Source organism: Penicillium verhagenii (assembly GCF_028828195.1).
Source record: "Penicillium verhagenii strain IBT 33310 chromosome Unknown utg000012l_segment0_segment0, whole genome shotgun sequence".
NCBI classification, from domain to species: domain Eukaryota; kingdom Fungi; phylum Ascomycota; class Eurotiomycetes; order Eurotiales; family Aspergillaceae; genus Penicillium; species Penicillium verhagenii.
The window spans coordinates 1446760-1472194 of NW_026643176.1; the positions used below are offsets into that span (position 1 = coordinate 1446760).

A 25435-nucleotide genomic window follows, 5' to 3' on the forward strand; every position below is an offset into this window, starting at 1 on the left:
GTATGATACATTACGATTTGATGACTGTTGACTGTTTGCTGGACATGGACAGACTTTGATTTTCCAGAGCATTGGGCATAATTTGTTTTACTTGTTTTTTTTTGGCTTTTTTGTTAAACGACTGCATTTTGGTTGCCTCGGCACCATTTCAACATGTTTGGGGTTTCTTGAATCATACATGTACATTGGAGTTTTTTGTTTTGCTGGAGGGCAGGACTGGTAGATGGGGTGGGGGTGTCCATTGACCCTTGCATCCTTGTCAAGGTTGTTCTTCAGGCTGTGTACGGACTGGCATTTGGGAAGTGGGTGTACTTAAGTAGTACTTGCATACTATCATTATCAACGTGAAGCTTTTCAAATTTTCAATTTCAAAGCATAATCAGATCAAAGACCATGGGGATTTGAAAAGAAGAATAAAAAAATATCATACTACCTAATTTGGTCTATAGCCTGGCACCAATTCACTCCAACGTCCGCACCCCAAGGCACACTCACCTGTAAATCAAATTCCTCCACAATTTTTACAAGCAAATTAGACAAAAACAGTGCCAGAAGACCATTCAACCCAAGAGCCCAAGGCCCACCCCTTAATCCAACCATCTGAACCGCCCCTTCAAGATGATGCTTAAACATTACAGTATCCCGGATAAACAACTACCCACATGCATCGTTAGCCCCAGCAACCCAGTTGAAAGAAATACTAGGTACTCAATCTCTCACCTCATCAAAAGCTAGCATTATAGCCTGCGCCACCGTCGAGTCGCTAAAAACCGGTGCCTCGGCCGAAATCGCACACCGCAGCGACTGTAAACACTGCAATTTATACTGGAAGCCAAGCTGCGTAAAATATGACTCTCTCCATTGTTCCTTCGGATAATTCTTCGCCAAATGCCGACAAGATAAGAGAAACAAGATGCTCAGCAGACTAGCTTCGCTCAGTGCATGGGGCACCCATGTACATGTCATGCGCTGGAAGAACGAGGGAGGTGGCTCGTTACAGCGCATGAGTGGTATGACGCCTGTAACATCTGCGGACAAGATCACCATGTTAGCTTAGGGCTCGTTTGGCTTGGCTCGGCCGTGAAGCACAGATCGTGTGGCGGGATCGACGAAAGGTGTTGGCTAGCTCAGTGCGACGTACAGTGATCAAATAACATCTCTTCGAGTGGTTGCAGCTTCCTCGCATGGCTCGTGAATGGATCCCTTCTACTAGCTGACAGAATTGTGACGAGGCTCATGGGTGCAGGAGGTACATTGATACGAAGAAGTGCCTGTTGCGGCTCGGTATATGAAGTATTGGTATCGGGCTTTGCTTCACACTGGGCTCTTTCTTCGCGCTTTTTCTGGGCTTGGTATTGGATTGTTCGTTGGCGCCTTTCCTTGGCGTGTGCTGCTCGAGCAGCATGTGAGCGGGCGAGCTTTTGTTGAGCTGGGGTGGATTCTGGGTCAGTAGAATGGATGGAGGTTATTATGTACTGAAACTTCTGCGGTGCCATTTAGGATCAAGGCTTGATTGTATCTTGGCCTTTGGGCAGTTAATTTCAAAGACGTGGTCAAGTAGGAATCGAGGAGTCAGGATCAATAATGTCTATGTAACGTAAAGGAGAAGATTGGAATTTGCCAGCGTGTTATGGAAGCTCAGCTTGGGCAATAATGATCAGGAATTCTGGATATCATCGAAGTTCTAACCGAAACTGGTTAGTCTGTGGCTGCTTATTTTGAGTTTGCCAAGGCTTGGGCCTTCCTGAATAGGCAAGGTTCTATATATCTGATGCTGAGAATTGGCCCATGGGATTCCACCTTCATCCCCATCTTTAAAGGGAGCTTCTCAGAGTCTGCTGGCAATCTCACGTATTGTTAAAGTCAATCGTGGTGTAGACTATTCAGAACAATCAGACGCGTCAGCTTATGAAACCATTAATACGTTATCTCCGGATGCCAAACATCATAGTCTATAGGACTGGCCAGGGATATAAGGTAAAAACACAAATGTTCAACTTAATCAATAGAGTGACCGTGTCTGGGCTGGCTCTAAGACTCTTCAAAACTCGTATACATCCCGGAACGCGTACCGGTTCGTGGAAGCTATCGTAGGTAGCTCGGTCTTAAGAGGCCGAGATCAAGGCTGCTTATATCCGTCTCGTTGTTAATTTGTAAAGTCCAGTATGAACTAATTCGGGGTTTGGAATTCTACTTAAGTCCGCGCCAGCACTGCTTGAACAGGCCAATAGCTAAACATTGAAGGGAATACCCGTGCCAATACGTGTGCATCTACTTGTAGACAGCAAGGCTGCAAATTGATTTCAAAGCATATAAGCAAAGTATCCATTGAAGATCTTGGAAATGAAGCCTCATTGATCCACATATGCGCATGTAAATGAATGTATGGCCCCCAACATTTGGGACTACTACAGGCAGCTTCAGTAGGTATGTGTCGGGCTTTTCAATATAAAAAGGCCTTGGAAACCTTCCCATGTTTTTCACTCACCAAACCTTCGAATCTCAAAGCATTGATTACCTTAGTATCAAAAACCAACTTTGGAACAACTTCCCGACTTTTTCTTTCTCAAAATATCACAATGACGATTCAAGATGGAATTGAATCTCCTCGCCTTCCTAATATGCCAGATCATGCATTAATCGGCGAGGCTGCCAAAATCCCCATCAAAGCCCCGACACCTGTCATCTCCGTCAGCCCTATCATACTGCCAGCTCCAGATCGTATCATTGATTTACACATCCGGGTCTCTGCACCAACAGTTGGCGAAAATCTGCCAATTGTCCTTCTGTCGCACGGCCAGGGTAGATCGAACAACTTATCTTCTCTGAACGGCTACGGTCCACTCGTCAACTTCTGGGCTGCGCGCGGCATCGTCGTCATCCAACCCAGCCATCTTAGCTCCAAGACACTGAATCTCGGAGCCAGCACCGCTCCCGATGCACCACTTTTCTACCGCTCCCGTGTCCTGGACATGAAGCTGATCCTCGATAACCTCGATAAGATCGAGGCTGCATTCCCTCAGCTGCAGGGTCGTTTAGACCACAGTCGCATTGCTGTGGCAGGACACTCGATGGGTGGTAACACTGCAAGTCTGCTACTTGGTGCACGCTGCATTGACCCCATCGACGGCTCCGAGATCAATTTGCATGATCGGCGCATCAAGGCCGGTGTGCTACTCGCGGCACCCGGCGACGGCCGTAACGGCGATGGGCTTACCGAGCTTGTTAAGGAGAAGTTTGGATTCATGAAGACGCAGATCCATGCGGAGATGGAGACTCCTACTCTTGTCGTGACCGGCGAAGAAGACGGGGCTTCTTTCTTGACGACCCGTGGTGCAGAGTTCCACGCAGATGCGTACCATTTTAGCAAAGGCCCAAAGTCGCTGTTGACTATTGCTGGTGGGAAACATGGCTTGGGGGGTATCTCTGGCTATGATACCGCCGAGGCTGCGAATGATGAGAGTCCTGAACGTGTTGGTGTGACTCAACGGCTTACCTGGGCCTATCTGTATAGTCAGTTCTATCCAGAAGATTCCGCTTGGGTCACTGCTGTCGATGCTTTGGGTAAGTTGCCTAGCTTAGGCAAAGTCGAAAGTAAGTGACATTGAGTCGTGCTATAGTTTGTGGTATATGGGTTGTTGAGGAGACTGCCAAGATGTACTAGTGAAGACGATAATTTGATTTTTGAATATGACTTTGGGAACATACAAATCACTCAACTCAAACTTTCCTATTATTATTCCATAGCTCCAGGGGTCAATTGCAACAATGTAAATGCCACTGGCATATTTCAAAGTCGCCTGAATTCCAGATTTGTAAGATGCTAGATATCAATCCCGATGCCGGCCAAGAAATGGGGGAACTCGGGCCGAACAGTTCAACTTCCCCGCACACAACAATTCCCCCCATTCCAATTTCTTTTCTCCGCATTGATCCATGCATACCGACTCAATCCATTTATACCCTCTGCATTATCATACAGATATGACACAGAAGTCTCGAGTCTTGTTAGTCGGCTGTGGAGGAGTTGGCACCATCGCTGCTGTGAATCTTCAGCATGGGAACAAGGCGGATGTTTCCTGTGTCTTGAGATCCAATTTTGCGATTGTGAACAAAGAGGGGTTCGCGATTCGGTCGTGTGAGCATGGCGATCTTACAGCGTGGCGTCCAAGTCAAAGTCTGATGGCCCCGCTCTCAAATTGACATTTTCGCAGCTTTGCTAATCGATAAACAATAGTTCTGGATAATGTTCCTGACATATCAAAGTCAGACGACCCGCCATTCGACTATATCGTGTGCTGCACCAAAAACACTCCAGACATCAGTCCCATCGGCCAAATCATTGCCCCTGCAGTCTCGGCTGGCCACACCGTCATCGTTCTGATACAAAATGGGCTTAATATTGAAAAGCCCCTCATGGCCCAGTTCCCACAAAACATAATTCTCTCGGGCGTTAGTCGCATTGATGCGCACGAGATAAGCAAAGGTGTGATTGAGCAGAAGCAACGGGATCTGCTCTATATTGGACCTTTTCCATCACAGCCCCATGACGATGAATCCCTTCGCCGGTCTGCCCTGCATTTCATCGATATCTATGGAGCTGCGGAGAAAACTACGTGTCTATATAAGCCTGACGTCGGGCATGACCGCTGGGCCAAATTGGTCTACAACGCGACGCTCAATCCAGTTTCCGCTCTGGTCGACCTCAACACAGGGGAGCTTCAAATGACTTCTGTCATTGACTCTTTAGTTATTCCAGCCATGAAGGAAGTTATGCAGGTTGCAGAAGCTGCGGGTCACAAGCTCTCGGATGGAATAATCGAGGAAACGATTCGAAGTAATCCTATTGAGAAGATGATTACACCTAGTATGCAGGTGGATACTCAAATGGTGAGTTATGCTGTTTTTTTATTACTATTGTTATTGATCTTGCCTCTGACGATACATAAGGGATCATTTATTGAGCATGAAAACTTGCTGGGAGAGGTCTGCCGCGAGGCTCAGAGACTCGGCGTGAATGTTCCGATCATCTCTACATTATATTCTCTATGTGTTGCAGTTCAGTGGCGGACTAAGAAGAGCAAAGGTCTTGTAAATTTGAAACTCTCTTGAGTTGTCTCCACCAAATAGTTTCTTCTAATAGACAATATCCTCAGTACATACACTTCAAGGTTAGATATATGCAGGGCTATTCAAATGTGAGGACATAGAGATACTTATCAATATACCCGTGGACCATTCTGCCAGCCAAATTGAAGTAATGAATTGAAGAGGGGCCACGCAGCTAACAGTCCACCGTAGTACATGTATTAGCTTACATACCTTATCTCCGGATAAAACCGAACAGCTAGAATCTTTAACCACTTTCCATAATTTCCCATAATTTCCCAAACAGATGATCAACTGTTTTATGAATATCAGAAACATTTGGAAGAAGTAGCAGGATACATTCCGTCATTACTAGTACAGTATCAGTTGATTGCTAATATTGTCAGAGACTCAGAGCTCGGAAGGGAAAGACGCCAAGGCTTGCGCCTTCCAACTTGGGGAAAGCTGTTGAGGAACCTGTGATAGCCTGATAGGTGACAAATCTAACTCAATAAGATACAACTGGAGTCAATATTCATACAAATCAATATAATAGTATGTAGCTTATTTCTTATAAATACTCCTCTTGATCTCGTCAATCTTTATTTCAAACCTACATCACATCACTATCTCCCAAAGCAGTGCCCACCACTCTTGGAAATTTCCAACATGAATGGAACAGTTCTCATTACCGGAGCCAACGGCTCCCTGGCTCTTGGCTTCGTTCAATCTCTCCTGTCCCTCTACCCAGACCATACTCTTATCGCAGCAGTCAGAAACCCATCACCAGAAAAAGACCCCAACACAGCCAAGCTCATGGATCTGATTTCTCAATACCCGAATGCAAGTGCAAACGTCCACGTCGAAGCATTGGACTTGAGCAGCTTGGTCAAAGTCCGCTCTTTCGCAAACAAGCTCTCATCTCGCATCACTGATGGAAAGCTTCCGCGTCTGAAATCTGTGGTCTGCAACGCAGCCTCGATATCGCTGGGCGGAGGCCAGAAATTTACCTCCGATGGTTACGAGACTACTTTTCAAGTCAGCCACCTATCGCACTTTCTATTGGTCCTGAAGCTCCTCGAGAGCATGGATGTTGACTCGGGGCGGATTGTTATGCTTGGATCTATCACGCATTATCCCGAGAAACCGAATCCTTTGTACTCGTTAAGGACAATTGTTCCTACTGATATGGAAGATATGGAAGAGCTTGTCAAACCGGGTCCAGATCCGGCATCTCTGGTTTATGATCGAGGGTTTCAGAGATATGGAATCGCCAAGCTTGCGAATGTGACGTTTGCGAATGATCTGAATGACCGACTGAAAAAGGTGAAGAGCGAAATGGGAGAGAGAATTCAAACCTTGTCTTTCCATTTTGCACTGACCATGAGCTAATTGATTTCTTTATTTGACAGGATCCAAAACTATCGAACATCACCGCGCTTTCCATGGACCCTGGTGGACTTCCCTCGTCAAGAGGCCAAGCAGAGCAAAAGCCATTCGTTAGATTCATTTTCGCCGTTATTAACTTCCTCTTGCCGGTGCTCAAGCACTTGACGAATACCTTTCGAACGACAGAAGACTCCGGTCGAGATCTTGTTGCCGTTAGTGTTGATACTGCATTCCATGGAAAGAGCGGTTACTTGGTTGGACAGGTGCAGGGAAGTGCTGCGGTTGCTAGTGAGGACGTGGAATTTCAGAAGAGACTTTGGGATGCTTGTTGGAGATGGGCTGGTATGAGTGAGCGGGAAACGATACTTCAGAGCTATTCCTAGGCTCCGACTTTGGAAGGATCTGAACTTTCGAATGTTCCAAAAAATGTTGAACATAGCCACCGGCCCACGCTGTGCTGTCATTAGTATGCACTATATGCTTGGCCCTTGACCGCGTTAGTAACATTTGGAGTATATTTTGGGACTCAGAAATGCAATTGTCCTCAAGTATTAATGTTTGCTTTGCATAAGGATTTCTCATTTACCGGATATTCTCTAGTAACTGTTGGGATTATGATGAATTTGGCAGCCTGCTTTGGGCTGACGCTGTAAAATGAACGAACGGGCCAATCATGTCAGCAGGAGCAAGCTTGAAAGCCCGTGGGGGCGGGTCCAGCGGGTCTGGCCCGATCCTTTAAGCTCCGGTGCTTACTCAACCCGTACCCTCCAGACTTAGTGGTACTTTATTCATGATGGCGCAGTACTCTCTAGCTTAAGGTAAATATGGGACCAGAAATAGATCTGACCGATGAACTCAGGCAGCAGTTTCTGTACAGATCTTGCTTTAGAACTATCAATCGTTCGAGCTATGGAGTATAAAATGGGGACGCCCACCTGCAGTGTGGTGGCATTCTCCAGCTTTCCCCCAAAGAACATCATTAACTCGAAGATCGACACAAATTTTGTATAGCTAACTCTCATAATGGTTTGGCCAAGTCACTGCAGTAGGTTCATATTCACATCCATCTTTATATGTGATACTCCAGGACCCGTCTAACGCTAACATTGGAATAGATCTCTCTGACGAGAACGCCCAATATAGTTACTGTGCCAATGGCCCTGCCGCCATCCTATTCTCTGTCCTTTTTGGACTGACATGGATCGCTCACCTCGTGCAAGCGGTGGTCTACCGCAAACGATTCTGCTGGGTTATTGTCGTCGGTACCGTATGGGAATGCCTTGGTTTGATCATGCGCACCTACTCGACCATCAACCAGACCAAGTCAACAACAGCATCAGCTGCACAGATACTAGTACTTCTGGCCCCGCTATGGGTAAATGCCTTTGTCTACATGATCTTCGGTCGCATGGTATATTTCTTCCTACCAGAGAAGAAAGTGATTGGTATTCGGGCCGAGAAGCTAGCCAAGATATTCATCTGGCTGGACGTGAGGTGAGTGAGAAGTTTAAAACTGGACACACCCCAGAATTACAATTGGATCTAGCTCTGACTCGTCACCTACTACATACAGCTCCTTCTTCATCCAAGCGACCGGCGGCATCATGGACTCGGGCTTCAGCAACCAGGCGGACCGCATCGGACTGCATATCTACACGGCTGGTATTGCCGTGCAGGAGTTTTTTATTCTATGCTTCTGCGGACTACTGGTCGTCTTCCATCGGCGCATGCTGCAGGGGCTTGGTGACCAATCCAAGGGCCACCACTGGAAGACATTGGTGATTGCCATGTACGCTACTTTGGGATGCATCACGGTATGCCACTCTGTTTACTTTACAGGAATAAAGATTGCAGGATGCTAATAGTATTGTAGATCCGGATTATCTACCGGCTGGCTGAATTTGCTGACATCAACACGGCCGGCACCAGCCCGTTGACCGTCAACGAGACGCCATTCTACGTTCTTGAATGCCTTCCTATGTTTACCGCGATGATCATCTGGAATATCTGGCACCCGGGCCGTTATTTTCAAGGCGACGAGAGTGAATTTCCCAAGAAGGTGAAGATATCACGCAAGGAGAAGGCTCGCATGAAGCGGGAGGCCAAGGAGCGTAAGCTTCACGACCGCAACAACTCGTCTACCTGTGAAAGTACACACATTTCTGAGTATCAGCATACGCAACTGATGGAGAGAGGAGATATGGAAGAGGGCATGACGGGGAGATATTATGTAAATACAAGAAGCAATGATTTCGCACTATAGAGATGTCGAATTTTTCTAGCAATAGATGTGGCGCTGAGAGAGCTATCTAATACCCGTTCCAATTCAGCACAAGAAAGAAAACGTTCAATAATGATATCGGTATCAATGTTCACAGAGATTGAAACTGTACTTCTCAAACGTATTATTTTGGTCCTGAGAATCCACAGCCCTCTCCGCCATAAGTTCCAATCGGAACTTCTTCGCCTCTTCCATAGTCATCAACGGTTGCAACAAACCTTCATCGCAAACCATATTTCCCAACTCAGCAGGAAGTCTCTTGGAAAGTAACTCTTGCGTCAGATCTTCCTTTTCTTTCCCCCAATCCTCTTGCTGCGGAGGTACGTTTGCAGTGGAAATAATCTTGATATGGGGATCAACGAGGAACAAAGCAAGGATTTTCCGGTGACCAGGCCTTGAGCGATCATCTAGCGAGAATGGCGCAACACGGTGCTGCACGACATTGGGGAAGGTGAGAAGTCGGCCTTGGCGACAAATGACGCCTCCTAATTCCTGTGTTATCTGGGCTTCGATAGATGTGCCGGTCACATCCGCGTCAAGTCCGTAAATTACTTGGAGGAATTCGTGTCGATCTTGGGGATAGTGAACACGCCGCTCAAGTGCACCCCCATTGGTACGTTGGCGAAAAGCAAGAGTGCTTTCTGTGATGTTTTCGCTGTCGTAGTAGTAGATAGCGGTTGCACAGATGTGTTCATTCTGTAACATAGTAAGCAATGAGATTGAAAAAAAGACAGATTGACCAATGATAGAAACGTATTAAACTGGGGGTTTTTCCTCACCAATTGACCTTCAATATGCCACGATCCTCCGTCATATTCGGGCTTCTCAGGAGATAGCTCAATATTGGCCAATTTTACTATAACCTGTAGTCCGGTCTTGCCAAAGTTCATTAAACTTGGAGATTCCCGGGCAGTTTTATGTTCCTTGAACTCTTCCGGTTCCGGCATTATGATCTTCGAAGATAATTCCCAGGCCGAGTAGCGTTCATCGAAATCGTCTTCTGGTTCATTGGGCTCTTGCTCCGGCGGCGGACCGAGCGATTCCTCGTCGTATTCAACAACGTCATACAAGATCCGGTTCTTGGATCCCTCGCCTGCCAGACTTCTATTCCACAAAGGAATAGCACATGAAATGATCTTCTCAATGACACCGTACAAAGTACGATGCTGAGCAGGATGAAGATTGTTGATGTAGGAGACAATGCGGCATTCAGGCTCCGCTGAATCAGTGGCACTCAATTCAACGTTGCAAGGGAGCCACTGGAATTTGCAACTGTAGAATTCTTTTTCAACTCCGGTCATCCATCTGTCGTCTGAACTTTCCGAGAAGGCAGGGAGTAATTCTCCCTGTCCCGTGGTACCGATGCAGTTTTCAAGAGTAACCGACTCGTTGCGCAATATACGAGTGCGTCCGTATATCAGCGGAAAGAGCGACGGATGTACCAGATCAATGACTTTTTCGTCGGATCCTGGATGATAATCTTTCTGGTCGTCTGGTACATCTTCAAGAGGAGCCACTGCATCTGCAAGGGCTTTTCGCAGTTCTTCTGAAATTGCGGTATCTGATTTAACCACGCCCTTATCAAATGCAGTAATGAATCCATCGGTTTCGATGAGCTTGGATTTCCATTGAAGTTCCTTGACGATGTAGTCCATCATTTTGGGAGAGATATCTTGGCCACTGTTGAAAATCTCCTCGCGCCATTTCGAGACAATCTCCTCATGGAAGATCTGCGTTCGCCATCAATTAGTGCACTGAGGGGACCATCGTTGGTGAATAAATCCGAATCACCTTTTTGTTCCACTCTTCCTTTTCAGTAATGGCGTTCATCACACGCATCATTAAGATCTCTCGATGAACTTTTGTGGATCTACAAAAAGATCAGATCGCTGCATGTTCTGAACTCCTTTTTCAAACTCCTTACTCTTCTGTTTCTTGGAGTGCATGGGGATAAAGAAGACGAGGGCGGAACACGTTCAACCAGCCCTGTGGTGTAGGTATCAGCATTTTCCATCAATGATCCATAGGACCATAGGTCAGGGGTCAGGCCTTACGGGAGGTACATAGTTCAGAGGCAGGTTAAATCCGGGCAGACCAGACTGTTGTTCAACAGGGTTAGCAGGCATTTCTGCTGCAAGACTGGTCTTTTTGATGGTCGAAGCCCTCAAGTGCAGGAGCGTTTGATTGAGGCCCGGGGGGAAGACAGGAAATTTAGAATTTATATAGTCTCGCGAGCCGAGCCAAGACCGGACCGCGCTAAATCTTGGCGCCCAAGGCTACCAGGGTCCAGGGCGACTGCCTAGAGGATGCCAGGCAAGTCGATCCACGAAGAAGGAGTCCATTTGACAAGATAACTAAGAATGGGAAACGAGAGAGAAGGAAGAAGACCAAAAGTTGAAAACAACATTGAAATGAAGCAGGCACATATACACGTGACGCAGCCATGTAACATGTTGACCCAGTGCCCCGGCCTCACTCAGGAGTCAAGCTTCATTCAGTACATGACAGAACATCAATATTGCACACTTTTGAATAGCTGAATGGCATCCACGCACGTAATACCTATCCTATCCTAAGGATCGAATAGAGATAATCTGGAGTAAATGCAGAAAAAAAAAATAGATAAAAAAAAAAAGGTTGCCCCGGCGCGGCTTTGATCCACGAACCTTCCGTGCTCATATTATTAGAGACATTTGCATGCCAATTCCTGTGAGGGATGGTGACATAAGACGGATGCGCTTCCAAATTGCGCCACCGGGGCCTAGTAACCGATCTACCCCCGAAACACCATAATGTCCCCTCAACATTCCGGCACATTGGGTATTTGAGACCTGCGTTTATCTTTCTTCTCAATTTAAGATACAAAGTAAATCCGAAAGATAAAACAGCACTCATTTGTCATTTCAAGCCTCCTTGAAGATATTTGAAGCTTCAATCTTTCCACTTCAGTATTATATAGGCCAGCAAGTCACGTGCTCTCGCGCCCCTCCACGCGGTCCCGCGCGACAGTAAGAAAAAGTTGGAGGTAGTATCTCTCCATTGTCTTGCTTGATTTAGTCACGAAAATAGCTCTTTGTCTCTGACATGAATTATATTAAATCTCCCGTTGCTGCTTGATTGTCTTTCCAACTTGTTCTTCCGCCCACCATGCCCCGAAAATCCCAAAAGAAGCAAACGCGACTCTCATTTGCTGCCATACCCTCAGCACCATCCGGAGAAGGCAGCGAAGAAGATAGTGAGCGCTTCCGAACACTCTCATATGGACACCCAAGTCTAGCCTCTGTGCGCCCGAAAAAATTGCGCAAGGCCCAAGCAGCATCACCGGAGAAGAGCTCTTTCAAGAAAGAAACGGGCCCAAAGTTGAAGGAAGAGTCTGAGAATGAAGTCCCAAAGAGGCTTAAAAAAGCGAGCAGTAAGCAATCAAATCAAAATTTGGCCATGCGCGCCATTTTTCAAAGAATTCAAGCTCGAATTTGAGGCTAAAAATTATTAGCGCAATCGTCGCAAAGCACAGAGTCCTCCGACAACCAAATACTCGTTTCCAGCGGTTCGAAGAGAAGAAGACGTGTTCCGGCCAACTTCGAGATAGAAACCGCCGTGAGTGCCTCCAAGGCCGACAACCCCAAGAATGAGAAGAAGTCGCGGCGCCGTGCGCCCTCGCCTGTCCAACCCGCAGAACCGGAGGAAACGCCTCGTCCACGTCGCAAGTTGAAGCGGAAGGCAGAAAGCTCCCCAGTTATAAACCTCGACTCGAGTGACTCGGAACAACCGGTGATAACCCCATCTGCCCAACCTGTTGATGAAGAGGAAACGCCTCGCCAACGTCGCAGGTTGAAACGAAAGGCAGAAAGCTCTCCAGTAATAAATCTCGACTCGGACGATTCGGAGGAGCCCGTCATGTCTTCGCCTGTGAAACGGAAGAGGTTGATAGCGGGTCCGAGGACGCCTGAGACGCCTCGTGGCAGTGGTAACCAAGACGACATGGACATTGAGGAGGATGTGAAAGATCTCGAGGACTCAGGTATACACCTAGTCTGGATATGAACACTCTGTGATATGTTGGCTGACAGTTCTTTTCCACAGTGGTTAAAAAGACACGAACGCGAGGCCACCTTCATGGATCGGCACGAGACAAGAGATTCAAAACTTTGGAAGCTATCCGCCGCAAGCGCTTAGGGCTGAAACCAGAAAGCGACGACGAACTTTCAATTGGTTCCGAAGAAGAAGAAAACCAAGATACCCCAGATGAGCAAGAAGCTGAAGGCGACGAGGAGGAAGACAACAACAGCGACGCTGAATCGGCGCACCCAAGTAACGAAGATCTCGATGCCTACGAAGACGACTTTGTTCTCGATGACGACAGCGTGCTACTGGGTGTCCCCACCGAAGAAATTCCCCTTGAATTCACACGGCATGCGTACAAGAAACCCAAAGACTACTTCCGCGACGTAGTTGGCTGGATGGTATTGAATCGGCTGGACCCCGCATTCCCGCGCTCCGACGCAATGTACGAGATGGCCTTCATGAAGCTAGAGGACGAAGTCAAGGGCCGAGCAGGCTCCCAATTAATTTCGTCAGTCTGGAACGCCGACTTCCGATATTCGCTGCTGGCACGTCCGCAAATTGAGATAACGAGCTATCCCACATTCGACGATCACCCGTGTGATGCTTGCAATCGATCCGGTCACCCCGCATCAGTCGACATGAAGTTATACGGCAAGCCCTATTCTCTACAGACGCTTGAGGCGCTCCACGACAGCGACGCAGACACCTCCAGTCAAAGCCAGGCCAACGATTCAGACTCAGACGAAGAGGGGAGCAAAGCGCGTGGTGTGGACAAGGATCGACAGGGACACAAATTGCCGGATGAAAATTCGCGGTTCCTTTTAGGCCGGTGAGTTTTATGCTGTTGGTAGTGTGTTTGCAACGTGAAACTAATCCAAGCAGACAATGCGCGGCCAAATCAAGACTAGCACATACCCTCACCCATTGGCGGTATCATCTCAATGAATGGGTTGTTGATTATCTTGATCGGATGGGCCATATGGCTGATGCTGAGGTCTTGCGCCGTAATGCTCTGAGCCAAAAGCGGAAGACTAGAAATGGGATTGCGGTCCTCGAAGGGATGGTTGAAGCTGGTGAGGTCGAGAAGCTTTGGCGGGACTTCCACAAGAATTTGAAGTCTGCCCGAGACACAATGGTATGTTATATGCTCTCTGGGTCGACATTGGAGAATGTAAATCTAACATGGCGTTCTAGTAATGTATCTTGGTATGGACCTGAATCTTGGAGTGAGCGTGATTTTATAATTGCGTTGCATTTCTTTCCAGATGTCCGATTATGATTCCTTTTTTTGTTTGCGTTACGACAATACCCTTTCGTCTTCAATGTTCTTCGAGTCGTGCGAGTTGCACCCTGTATATATTAGCTTGACACCATAGACCACAACATATGAAAATGCCACCTACTACATATAATACCAGGCGTAATACAATTAACACAGCAATTTTTTTGCGCAATAGTTCATTCAATGTTAGCAGTCATGTCGTCGGTGAGTTATTCGAGCGCTACAATGCAAGTACATTCTCAAGTGCTGGCAGCTATTAATAGGCACACTGGTATAAAACATTGAAAGTCTCCAAAAGCTTACGTCCTACACGACAAAAGCACATCGCATGCTTATTTGCAACATCCATTTTCATCACCTAGACATACAATCTCGAAGAACAATGACATAACAAGAAAACAAGGGCAGAATAGTATATGGGGGACATGGAGAGGAAAAGAAAATGGTGATTGTTGTACAAATACATGCATGCATGAGCTGCCAGAGCCAAGATTCTGGGACAAGACATCAAGGAGGCAAGGGAAAAAAAAGAACAAAGCCAGCAGGGCTGGCCAAGGTACTGAGCGATTCGAAAGACCGGAACCAGCATCTCAAAAGCACTTGTTTTATGATTAAGGCTTTGTATTGATCGAGATAGCGGTTGTAGACCCAATAAATAGACTGGGGATGGGTAGATTCTGACCCCTTTTCTTTCACCAATTGAATCACGTCATTGTGGTATTGTGTTCCTTGATGGCGATGCGGTCGGAATTCGATTCACTCGGGTCCAGCTTCAACCCGCGCTGGTTTTTGAAGCGATATTAATTTACAGAATTTGTTGAGACTCCTGCTTCTCGGGCTCAGAGCCAGGGGTGAGCATCTATGAGATTGAGCTGTCAGCGACCGGAGCAACATAAATCATCTGTGGATGGGGATGTATGACATGGTACTTGCTCCTTCGCAATGCCACCTTACACAGACTTCCAGCCTCATGAAATAAGATATTAAACCATGACGACCGACGGTAGGCAATGTATAAGGAACGGTGCAGAGGGTTCCGGAGAACAGTAATCCAAGTCCAGATAAAAGGGAAAAAAAGATAAAAACGACGTATAACATACCTCATTGGCACCCTTAATCATACCCTGCTCCCGCTCCATCTGAACGTACTGCTCCTCCTCGGCGTAGGCGAGCGCCCAGGGGACACCAATCAGGAAGGCGCTGGTGCTGATAATCCAGAGAGCCTTTCCGCTGAATGCCAAGCTGGCCTTGCCGAAAGATGTGATAGAAGAGATGGAGCTAGTGACAGTGCGGCGAGCGGAGGGGGGAACGATGTCCTTCAAGGCAGCGAGACGGTCGGCGAGGGTCTCCTCCTCGACCTCATCATCTGAAGCATCCGAGATTTCCGAGTCTGTTTAAATCAAAAAGGCGATGTCAGATGTTGTTCTGATGAATTGATGGGTGTTTTCATTTCTTGAGTCTCGGGGGATTTATGGGACTCGCGCCCCGGAGTTGCGATGTGTCAATTGTGACTTGAGCCCAATTCGGGTAGGAACACATTTCCATTGACGAATTTCGAGAACAGTGTAGATATATGATGACCGCGCGATGCGACTCGCGTGACTATCGGGCGGAGGGAAGTGTCGAGTACTTACCGGTGTCGGAGTAGTCATCCTCGTCATCGGAGACCAACAAAGCATCGTGCTTGCTGGGGGTGGGCTTATCGGTGAAAGCCTCGTCTTCGACCTCGGTGAGCTTGACCATTTTGGCGGTGGTGGTGGGTTGGGATGGGGAGAGTTTAATGAATGTAGTTAGAGGGTGATGGATGATGAAGGAAGCGCGAGTTGGGACGCTCCGACTTTTTTGCCGGGCAAAAGCGGCGAGCGAGCTCTGGGACTTGGGACTCGGGGACCCGCTCGGAACAACGAACAATACAATGACGACAGAGAAAGAATTACACTGATTGAAAAGATTATTGATAATTGAATAATTGAATAATTTACAGAGTTGGGTAATTCAGAATGTCTATCTAGCATACACACATTTTATCCCAGTGGTATTTCCTTGACCTCTGTAGATGTCAATGGCGAGTCTGGACTCATCACGGATACACCTGACATTTTACAGACTGGTCGCTCTATGGCACGATATTGAGATCTATATTTACCGCCGACCAAGCTTCCATCGAGCAATGCGCTCTTGGATCTCTTCCCAGGGGAAATTCCGCTGCTTGTATCCCTCTACCTCGCCCTCCTGCAACACGACAGTAGGCTTGCCAGTTCCCTTGCCCTTGTTCTGCACGTGACCGCCAAAGACCTGGCTCGCCACGCGGCGGAGATCTTGAACAGTCAAAGCCTCAATCTGGTTGCACATCTCCTTGACGCTGACCTTACGGCCGTGCACCTGGACCTGGCGTCCAAGATCCTCGAGCTCAACCATGCGAGACTCGAGATTCATGAGAAGGGATGATCGAAGCTGGTTCTTCGCACGGTTCACCTCCTGGGTTTGCAGAGCAGAGTATCCATTGTCCAGGGTAAGCGCCTGCAGTTCGCGGCACATAACCTCAAGCATCTCTGTTGTGCGGGTAGGGCTGCAGGAGGCAGAAATACCGAAGACACCGCTGTCCGTGTAGCTGTGGTTAAAAGCAATGCAGCTCTCGACCCATCCGTGCTGGTTAAGAACGTTGGTGTAGAGTCTAGAGTACATGCCCTTGCCGGGACCACCGGCAGAGAAAGAGCCACCACCACCCAAGAGGGTCTGAAGAGTAGCAAGGGCGTAAATATCAGGAGAATCGATAGGGAGGGCCTCGAAAGCAAGGTGAATGTAGCTCAACCGAGGCAGCATAGGGTTTGCCGGCGGCGGAATGATAGGAAGGGCGATAAAACCACCAGTGTAGTGAGCGGGGCGACGGAGATCCAATGCAGATGGTTCAATCAACGAGGGGTGGAGTGGCTCAACCGAGTTGTGCTTTTGTGATCCAGAGAAATTCTTGAGGAAGGGAAGCTTCGAGAGGAGGGAGGAATGAGTGTTTTGCGAGGCGGCTGGTGTGCTGACGGTCGACGAAGCTGTGAACTGGGGGACAGTTGGGATCTGACCCTCTCTGGCGACAGTAGGGGAATCGGAGAGTGTGGTATCAATTCCGGAACCAGAAAGAACGGGTCCCTTGCCGTGAGCAACGTCGCGGCTCTTCATGTCTCCAAAGTATTGCTGTGTGAGCTGGACGGCCTCGGCGTGGGGCACGCCGGCAAAAGCGACAACCATGCGGTCCGGGTTGAAGAAGACCTCCCGGTAGCGCTCCACAACTGCTTTGTTGATTTCACCTAGCCTCTCCTCTGGACACAGCAGAGGGTTACCGAGTGTGTTATCCTTGTAAGCTGTCATGTGGACAAGCTCCGGCAGGATGAGTTCCGGCTTCGCCCAAATCTCGCCAATCTCATACTCTGCTGTGGCAAGTTGTTCGAGAACCTCTTGCTCGGTGATGAGAGGATCCCGGATGGTTTCTGCGAGAATACCGAGAGTTTGAGGAACCGTTGAGTTGAAACTCGCGGACTGGTACATCAATGACTCTCGCGAAGACACGCATTGAAGACTACCACCCAGGGTCTCCATGACCTCTAGCATCTCATCACTTGAGCGCGACTTTGTAGACTTGAAGGCTAACCGGTCCATGATATGACTGACACCACGCAGGCTTGCATCTTCGTAACGAGAACCGGCATCGACGTAGACTCCAACACCAGCAAAGGGACCCGATAATGATTCTGTGGCGACGCGAACTCCATTCGGGAGTGTGGTTACTTGATCGAGCTCGGAGGGGTCCTGTGTGAGAAGAAAGCCGGCGGGTCAGAGTTGTTCTTGCAGCAAAGAAGATCAAGGCTAGATACCTTAGCGGAGTTGCGCTGAGTAGCAAAGCTTCTCGCCGAATGAGGAGCTCTGGTCAGAGGCTTTGCGGATTCGACCGCCCGCAATGCAGTGCGACGCATATTTCCTTTCATTGGGATACGCGTAACAGGTTAATTATTCAGGTGTGTTCTGCACGCCTTTCTTGGAGGGAATCCGGGGGAATCGGGAAACATGTGTCCGCGAAGAATCGATTCCGGAGCGCAGCACCGGCACGATTACCTAATCGGTCGCATGATCTCGTTCCTCGTCGATGAAATGATATTAATGGGGTCTATTCACTAATTAAAATGTGGAATGATTAATCATAACCAATTCGGCTGGTCTTTTTTTCCCAATTATTTTGTGATTGGATAGTTAGTACATTGTAGCGTGGTTTGCTTACCAAGGGCTTGCAGTCTAGAATTCTTCAATGTTGATGATGGCTATGACGACATGTTTGTGAACCAACCGAATCGATCTTATACATAATTTTATTCATATTACTTTACTTCATTCTGTTTTGATCTACCAATCTATACTATTTATAGGTGTTCCGAAGCCCATTCACGGTACCAATCAAGACAAGTAGCATTGGCAACACTGGCACCGATCTTAATGTTGAGCCCGCACAAGATCTGCTTGACCGCGTTCTCGACCTTCTTGCCATTGGAAGTCACTGGGATCTCAGGACAAGCATCAATGATACCTGGAACATGGCGGGGACTTAGCTCTTTGCGAATGATAGCTTGGATACGGGCCGCCAGATCAGGCACACTGGAAGGACTACCAGGAGCCAACTTCATGAAGAGGACCACCGTTTCATCAGTGTCGATGCCCTCGCGTCTTCGCCCAACGCACAAAGAGTCTTCGATTTCATCAGCGAAATGCTTGAGAAGAACATTGTAGATCTCCGCGCTCCCGAAACGAACGCCAGAAGGCTTCAGGACACCATCGCTGCGTCCGAGCATGACCACACCACCAGTTTGTGGGTTCACGCGTACAAAATCTCCATGGTGCCAAATTGAAGGGCCGAAGACTTCAAAGTAACTCTTGCGGTACTTTTCCTGGCCTTTAGGACCGGGTGGCCAGAACATGACCGGTTGAGCTGGGAAAGGTACTGTGCAAACAAGGTCACCAGGTTCTCCCGAGGCACTAATGTCATTCCCGGCGTAGTCAAACACGGAGACTGCCATACCAAGAGAGCGGCACTGGATTTCCCCCTTATAGACGGGGAGAATTGGGCAGCCAGAGCAGAATAAGGAGAGAATGTCCGTGCCACCCGTAATGGAGCCCAGCATAATGTCCGGGTGGATAGAAGAGTAAATGTACTCGAATGTGGATGGGGCCAAGGGAGATCCAGTGCTGAAGATCGCCCTGAGAGTGTTGAGAGGGACTGGTCGGTGAGCATGTTTACGGGGATTCAACGCCGCTTGCTCTAGCATTGAGAGATACTTGGCCGAAGTGCCGAAGTGAGTGATCTGGAGCTCACCGATGAGACGTGGCATGGCCATTTCTCCACTGCCTCCCTCAATATCAAAAGGCCGGAATGGGGATCCATCGTAAAGGACAATAGTCGCACCACTTGCCAACCCAGAGACTAACCAATGCCACATCATCCAAGTTGTTGTTGTGAAGTAGAACAGCCGGTCACCTGGCCGAATATCGCAATGCAGAAGGTGCTCCTTTTTGTGCTGCAACAATGTGCCCAGTGAACCATGCACAATGGGTTTAGGTGCACCAGTAGTTCCCGAAGAGTACAGGATATACACCGGGTGATCTGGCCGCAAACTAGCGAATTGTAAGGGGGCTGATTGATCTTGAACGGCAGCTTCGAAATGATCATAAGTCATGGCCTTGCCGTTCTGTGGACGGAGTTCATCGAAACTGAATTCCAGAGACTTGGAGGTCTCAAATACTACCAAGATCTCCAAATCCGGCAATTCGGAAACTAGTTCGCGCACCTTAGCATGAGACCCATGCACCTTGCCGTTGTACAGTGATGAATTGTCAGCAAACAGGATCTTAGGCTCAATCTGTTTAAGGCGCTCGAGAACTGCATGAACTCCAGTATCTGGAGAGACGCCTGTCCAGAAAGCACCAATAGACGCAGCAGCCAGCATTGCCACAACAGTGTTGGCATGGTTGCCGACAAAGCCAGCCACACGGTCACCGGTCTGCAAGCCTGATTCTTTAAGGGCATTGGCGCACTTTCGAACTCGTTCGCGAAGTTCCTTCCATGAAATGAATTCGCGATCAGCTTCGGTGGCACCGATCACGGCGATAGAATTCTCATCCGGCATGCTGACCGGGTAGAGGAGATTCTCAGCAAAATTCAAGGTGCTCCCCTCGAAGAACGCCGGTCGAGGGAAAAGCGCTTGATCGGATTGGAGAACCTGAAATGGAGATTAAGTATGTTGACTGGGGAACCGAGGGTCACGGAACTGACCTGGCGATATTGTTCATGGGCTTTAATTCCTGTATAGTGCCAGATTTCTTCCCAAAACTTGGCCGGTTCTGAGATGCTCCATTGCCAGAGATCATTGTAATCGGACAATGATAGTCCATGCCTGTTGCTCACTTTGGTCATGAAATCGTAGATTTGTGTTTTCTCAGGAGATGAAGGTCGCCAGAGCTCCTTAGCATCCAGGCTAATATCCTCGTCGATGTGCGGCATTATGGCGTCAGTGGTAATCAATCTCAAGGTTGAATATTGTATATAGAGACAGCAGTGATATACCAAAAAAGAATTGAGGTCTGACAGGAGTTGGTGCTGGGCGAGAGAAAAAAAAGTTCTCTGCTATAGAAGACTTGGTGAGAAAGGTCTCAGGGTCATTGGCTACCTGGGCTGCTCGCTGGGATGTTACTGGCGCACTTTCTTATAAGCGCACTAAAAAAAGACCTTGGAATCGAACTTGCAGGGGCTCGACTCAACCTGTGGATGGAAAAGGTAAGTCTCACCAAGCAATTGCCCCAACAAGGGATCGTGGGGCGGCTTCAAGCGGGTATTAAGTTGCCGCGGCTGCGGATATAAAGACGGAGGTCAGAGGCTACACGGTAGTTTCTGGAACAACCACGATTGGATATTTGAATGAAGGATGTTTTGGAGATTTAGAAAGGCGAAATTTCTCTGGAATTTACAGGCCATTTACGGGTTTACATAGTTTTATCAAAGTATCATCGGACAAGCCTTTAGAATAATACCCTGGTCCCTGCGGGATCAAATGCGGAATGCGGGCAGCGGGAGTGACAGTGGATGCCTCAGGCCAAGATATACAATTCCCACGGTCTCGACCGTTTTCATGCGATTTTCGATGGACCGTTCCCTAGGTAGTATCTGGCCTAGTGGAAAGATCCATCATATACCCTGGATGGAGTAATCGGGAACTAAAATGAACACTGTCCGTGCTCCTTGTATGTTAATCCAACGCAGCTTGCATTCCTTATACAACAATCTCTCAGAGGACCATGGCATGTATGTACGAGAGCACCACGTTTCACTTGCAGTAGCCAGTAGCCTAGGGCATAAGGTACTTTCCTAGATTGCTTAAAAGAGAGGAATCAAGATCGGAGAAGCGCAAAATGAAGAGCTATTGGCGGTAAATTTACAACACAACCGGACTATAGGGGGGAATCCACTGTAGGTTTGTGGTCAGAGACACGTTCTACAACACTGAACGTATCCACCAAGGATGATTGTGATATGAACACGGAGTATGGAGTACAATGCCACAAGACTTGAGTTTCCAAGTTGAATGATTGCTAGACTCCCTTGGCCGACAAACCAGAAAAATGATGATGTAGTATTAGAGCAGAAGGCTGATCCATCCAAGATCTGGATTCCAGGGATCAAGGTTGTAACCATGGGTAAGGAGTAGGTTCACCACTTAATGCTACTCTATGGTCCAGAGTAAGGTGTTCTGCTGTAGAGCTCAAAATCCAAGAGAATTCGAAGAAATTAATGCATCAATAGTCTTGTCGTGGGTGGAAATTCAATTTGGGGGATGAAGGTAGGGTTTTCCAGGGGCAATGGATCCACTGTGCTCCATACACACACAGTCACTAGCTCAGCTCTGCGTAAGGCCCCCCTGTTGTTATTTCGCGCATGCAGGTCCGGCCTTTCAAGTTGTTTATAGTACTCTGCAGAACTGTCATGGGTGATTCCTTGGGATAAAGAGGATAAAGTATATGTGACCTTGAGGAGTCAATTGCCTAGAGCCCAATAGAAAGTAACTGGTACCTGATTTTGTCTGGACTCGGGACCACTTTTGGTTGCCGGCACTAGACGGATGAAGAAAAAAAGAAAAGAAAAAAGAAAAAAAAGAAAGAAAAGAAAAGAAGAAATTAAAACGGTAAGAAAAAGCCCCATCGGTAATGGGGCTGTAAGTTACATGTATTGGTGGCTACCATCCAATCAAATGATAAGAGGCCTCGTAATAGCCACGTCTTCAATTCAATACCAGGAGGCCATAATCCTGCTTTGCATGAGAGGTTTATGAGACGCAGCAGGTACACAACGGGTCTACCAGTTCCACCTCCAATCTTCCTCCTTTCCTCCTTTTCCATAGCCTAATTCTCCCTTTACAGTGTATTTGTGGGAAGACCCTTATCAGTTTCAATTTCTCGAAGCTGTGGGCAGCCCCTTTGTTCTTGTGTTCTTTACCGTTCCACGTGTGAAGCCACAATTCTACCAAGCCTTGCCCCGGAGGTTGTCGGATCTGCCTCCCGCGACCAAAATCAGTCCAGTGTACGTACGAATCATTGGAAACCGAGCTCAGAGTGACTTCACCCTTATCGCCATTCGATTCCTCTGTTTGCCAACGCGCACACTTCTATCTTCATCTCGATGCTCGTTTGACCCACACGCTCCTTGAGACCGATCGACTAACCGGACGCCACTTCTTCCCCCCTCCTCAGAACATCACTCTGGTTGTTATCGGACCTTGTCGAAAACACCCACACAATACGGACGCATACGGAACAAGAAAAGAGTCTCTCGTGAAGCTTCGCTTCCTCAGACTTTTTCGGGTAGTCCCTGCCTCAAATCGTTGACGTGGACGCGTGAAAGAACCCACGCGCCCCCTATAATTTGCCCCGACGGTAAAATCTTACTGTCAGCCTGTCAACTCCCGAGTCGCTACTTCCCTCTGCGATGCCTCGTCGGTTCAGCAACAACTCTTCCATCGACACCCCTTCCTACTCTCCCTCCCTTTCACCTTCCACGGGAAAGGGCAGCAACGTCACCAAGGCGCCCTCGGTCAAGTCCCATCGCCTGTCCCAATTCTTCTCGGTCTCGCCCAAATCCAAGGCCGACTCTCAACCTACTCAGTCGACCCCTCTGTCGGCCAGTGGGAATCCTAATACCTCCCCGCCGATCAGTTCGGCATCACTGTCCCTACCGACAATCTCTCTCTCCACCGCTACCGCCGATAACCCGAATATGGAAGAATCCCCGACCACACTCTTCCAGCCGCCAACTCCCGAGGAGGCCCGCCGGCTGGCCAAGCAACATGCCCAATTCGGTCCCATCGGTCACGCGAGTCACCGATACTCCAGTCGACACCCCGGTGGTGTCTTCCCGGAGCCGGTGATGGATGAGCCGCCGTATTATTATCTGCTTACGACGTACATCAGTTACCTAATCTTAATTGCTTTTGGTCACGTCCGTGATTTCTTTGGAAAGCGCTTCCGCGAGGAAAATTACCGTCACCTCAAGGCTCGCAATGGCTACGGCGCCCTGAACAGTGATTTCGACAACTTCTATGTGCGCCGTCTCAAGTTGCGTATCAATGACTGCTTTGAGCGCCCCGTTACCGGTGTCCCCGGCCGCACCATCACCCTGATTGACCGGGCCACCGACGACTACAACCACCACTTCTACCTAACCGGCACCACCACTGATACATTGAACCTGAGCTCTTACAACTATCTGGGATTCGCCCAGTCGGAAGGACCCTGTGCGGATATCTCGGAAGACTCTGTCCGCAAGTACGGTATCAGCACGCCTAGTACTCGTGCAGAGGCTGGCACTCAAGATCTCCACGTCGAGGTGGAGGATCTAATTGCGAAGTTTGTGGGCAAGGAGGCGTCCATGGTGTACTCTATGGGATTCGGCACCAACGCCAGCATCTTCCCCGCTCTCGTTTCCAAGGGCTGTCTTCTTATTTCTGATGAATTGAACCATGCCTCTATCCGTTTTGGTGCTCGTCTTTCTGGTGCTTCAATTGCCATGTTCAAGCACAATGACATGAGAGACCTTGAAATCAAGCTCCGCGAGGCCATCTCTCAAGGTCAACCCCGTACCCATCGTCCCTGGAAGAAGATCTTGGTTGTTGTCGAGGGTCTTTACTCCATGGAAGGATCCATGTGTAACCTCCCTGGTCTTGTTGAGTTGAAGCACCGTTACAAGTTCCACCTGTTCGTTGACGAGGCTCATTCTATTGGTGCCATCGGTCCTCTGGGCAAGGGTGTGTGTGACTTCTTCAGTATTCCCACTTCTGAAGTGGACGTCTTGATGGGAACCCTTACCAAATCATTCGGTGCCAACGGTGGATACATTGCAGCCGATAAGGCGATGATTGACAAGCTCCGTGCCACCAGCTCCGGTATCTTCTACGGAGAGGCTCCCGCGCCGGCTGTGCTCACCCAAATTTCCTCCGCACTTCGTATCATTAAGGGCGATCTTGTTCCTGGCCAAGGTGAGGAGCGATTGCAGCGATTGGCTTTCAACTCACGATACCTTCGCCTGGGCCTCAAGCGTCTTGGCTTTATAGTGTACGGTCACGACGATTCGCCCATCATTCCTGTTTTGCTCTTCAACCCTGCCAAGATGCCCGCATTTTCCCATGAGATGCTTAAACGCAAGATCTCCGTTGTGGTTGTTGGTTACCCTGCTACTCCTTTGGTTTCATCCCGTGCTCGTTTCTGTGTATCGGCTGCTCACACCAAGGACGATCTCGACCGAGTTCTGAGGGCCTGTGATGAGATTGGCAATGTCCTACAACTGAAGTTCTCTACCGGTATTGCCGGTGGTGGGCTCCCACCTGCCGAAGATATCGCTCCCCCACCTGAGATGGAGAAGGATTGGCAACTTAAGCGCACACCCAACCTGTCTCCTCCCCGATGGCGGGTTGAGGATGTTGTCCGACGTGGAGTTCAGGATGTCAAGTCACCCTTGTATTAGTTTGACCTTTCCCTGTTCTGCGATGCTGCCTTGGAACATGATGCATTCTTAAGCTTCTGCCTTTCTGCCCGAGTCCCCCCGGAGCCCGGTTGGTGCTGGTCACGCCGTGTAACGGTCCATTAATCCCGCGTGTCCCCCTTGTTCCTTTGTCCATTTTTTTTGGGTTCAGTCTTCTTTGCTCTTGACGTTGGTTCGACTTTGGTCAAGTTTCGTATCACGACTAAAGCAGAATCTGTCATTGGCACCGGGAATGAAAGCGAGAAGGGGTTCTAAGGAAACCAAAAGCCAA

General features: G+C 48.5%; 11 protein-coding genes across 11 annotated transcripts; 7 read left to right on the forward strand and 4 right to left on the reverse strand.

The window, feature by feature from the left end:
* Positions 1 to 913: 913 nt before the first annotated feature.
* Positions 914 to 1154, forward strand: N7466_011187 (uncharacterized protein; the record flags this gene model as incomplete). The annotated part of the gene is given in 2 exon segments (XM_057170576.1): positions 914 to 1047; positions 1058 to 1154. 2 exon segments carry the CDS (start codon positions 914 to 916, stop codon positions 1152 to 1154), a joined length of 231 nt encoding a protein of 76 aa, XP_057016308.1.
* Positions 1155 to 2579: 1425 nt separating this feature from the next.
* On the forward strand, positions 2580 to 3664 carry N7466_011188 (alpha/beta hydrolase family protein; the record flags this gene model as incomplete). Its single annotated transcript, XM_057170577.1, has 2 exons — positions 2580 to 3564; positions 3621 to 3664. 2 exons carry the CDS (start codon positions 2580 to 2582, stop codon positions 3662 to 3664), a joined length of 1029 nt encoding a protein of 342 aa, XP_057016309.1.
* Positions 3665 to 3984: 320 nt separating this feature from the next.
* Positions 3985 to 5112, forward strand: N7466_011189 (ketopantoate reductase family protein; the record flags this gene model as incomplete). Its single annotated transcript, XM_057170578.1, has 3 exons — positions 3985 to 4138; positions 4238 to 4890; positions 4951 to 5112. 3 exons carry the CDS (start codon positions 3985 to 3987, stop codon positions 5110 to 5112), a joined length of 969 nt encoding a protein of 322 aa, XP_057016310.1.
* Positions 5113 to 5757: 645 nt separating this feature from the next.
* N7466_011190 (uncharacterized protein) lies at positions 5758 to 6480 on the forward strand (the record flags this gene model as incomplete). Its single annotated transcript, XM_057170579.1, has 1 exon — positions 5758 to 6480. The coding sequence occupies one exon, from the start codon at positions 5758 to 5760 to the stop codon at positions 6478 to 6480; it is 723 nt and encodes a 240-aa protein (XP_057016311.1).
* Positions 6481 to 6533: 53 nt separating this feature from the next.
* N7466_011191 (RTA1 domain-containing protein) lies at positions 6534 to 8740 on the forward strand (the record flags this gene model as incomplete). The annotated part of the gene is made up of 4 exons (XM_057170580.1): positions 6534 to 6819; positions 7593 to 7971; positions 8051 to 8291; positions 8351 to 8740. 4 exons carry the CDS (start codon positions 6534 to 6536, stop codon positions 8738 to 8740), a joined length of 1296 nt encoding a protein of 431 aa, XP_057016312.1.
* Positions 8741 to 8842: 102 nt separating this feature from the next.
* Positions 8843 to 10884, reverse strand: N7466_011192 (DUF4246 domain-containing protein; the record flags this gene model as incomplete). Its single annotated transcript, XM_057170581.1, has 5 exons — positions 8843 to 9454; positions 9538 to 10488; positions 10550 to 10628; positions 10683 to 10744; positions 10813 to 10884. The coding sequence occupies 5 exons, from the start codon at positions 10882 to 10884 to the stop codon at positions 8843 to 8845; spliced, it is 1776 nt and encodes a 591-aa protein (XP_057016313.1).
* A 1021-nt stretch (positions 10885 to 11905) lies between these two features.
* N7466_011193 (uncharacterized protein) lies at positions 11906 to 14020 on the forward strand (the record flags this gene model as incomplete). The annotated part of the gene is made up of 5 exons (XM_057170582.1): positions 11906 to 12170; positions 12252 to 12779; positions 12842 to 13652; positions 13706 to 13958; positions 14018 to 14020. The coding sequence occupies 5 exons, from the start codon at positions 11906 to 11908 to the stop codon at positions 14018 to 14020; spliced, it is 1860 nt and encodes a 619-aa protein (XP_057016314.1).
* An 890-nt stretch (positions 14021 to 14910) lies between these two features.
* On the reverse strand, positions 14911 to 15848 carry N7466_011194 (mitochondrial import receptor subunit TOM22; the record flags this gene model as incomplete). The annotated part of the gene is made up of 3 exons (XM_057170583.1): positions 14911 to 14964; positions 15206 to 15495; positions 15740 to 15848. 3 exons carry the CDS (start codon positions 15846 to 15848, stop codon positions 14911 to 14913), a joined length of 453 nt encoding a protein of 150 aa, XP_057016315.1.
* A 399-nt stretch (positions 15849 to 16247) lies between these two features.
* N7466_011195 (mitochondrial-processing protease subunit alpha) lies at positions 16248 to 18067 on the reverse strand (the record flags this gene model as incomplete). The annotated part of the gene is made up of 2 exons (XM_057170584.1): positions 16248 to 17903; positions 17969 to 18067. 2 exons carry the CDS (start codon positions 18065 to 18067, stop codon positions 16248 to 16250), a joined length of 1755 nt encoding a protein of 584 aa, XP_057016316.1.
* A 441-nt stretch (positions 18068 to 18508) lies between these two features.
* On the reverse strand, positions 18509 to 20640 carry N7466_011196 (acetoacetate--CoA ligase family protein; the record flags this gene model as incomplete). Its single annotated transcript, XM_057170585.1, has 2 exons — positions 18509 to 20359; positions 20413 to 20640. The coding sequence occupies 2 exons, from the start codon at positions 20638 to 20640 to the stop codon at positions 18509 to 18511; spliced, it is 2079 nt and encodes a 692-aa protein (XP_057016317.1).
* A 2475-nt stretch (positions 20641 to 23115) lies between these two features.
* lcb2 (putative serine palmitoyltransferase 2) lies at positions 23116 to 25146 on the forward strand (the record flags this gene model as incomplete). The annotated part of the gene is made up of 1 exon (XM_057170586.1): positions 23116 to 25146. The coding sequence occupies one exon, from the start codon at positions 23116 to 23118 to the stop codon at positions 25144 to 25146; it is 2031 nt and encodes a 676-aa protein (XP_057016318.1).
* Positions 25147 to 25435: the final 289 nt, after the last annotated feature.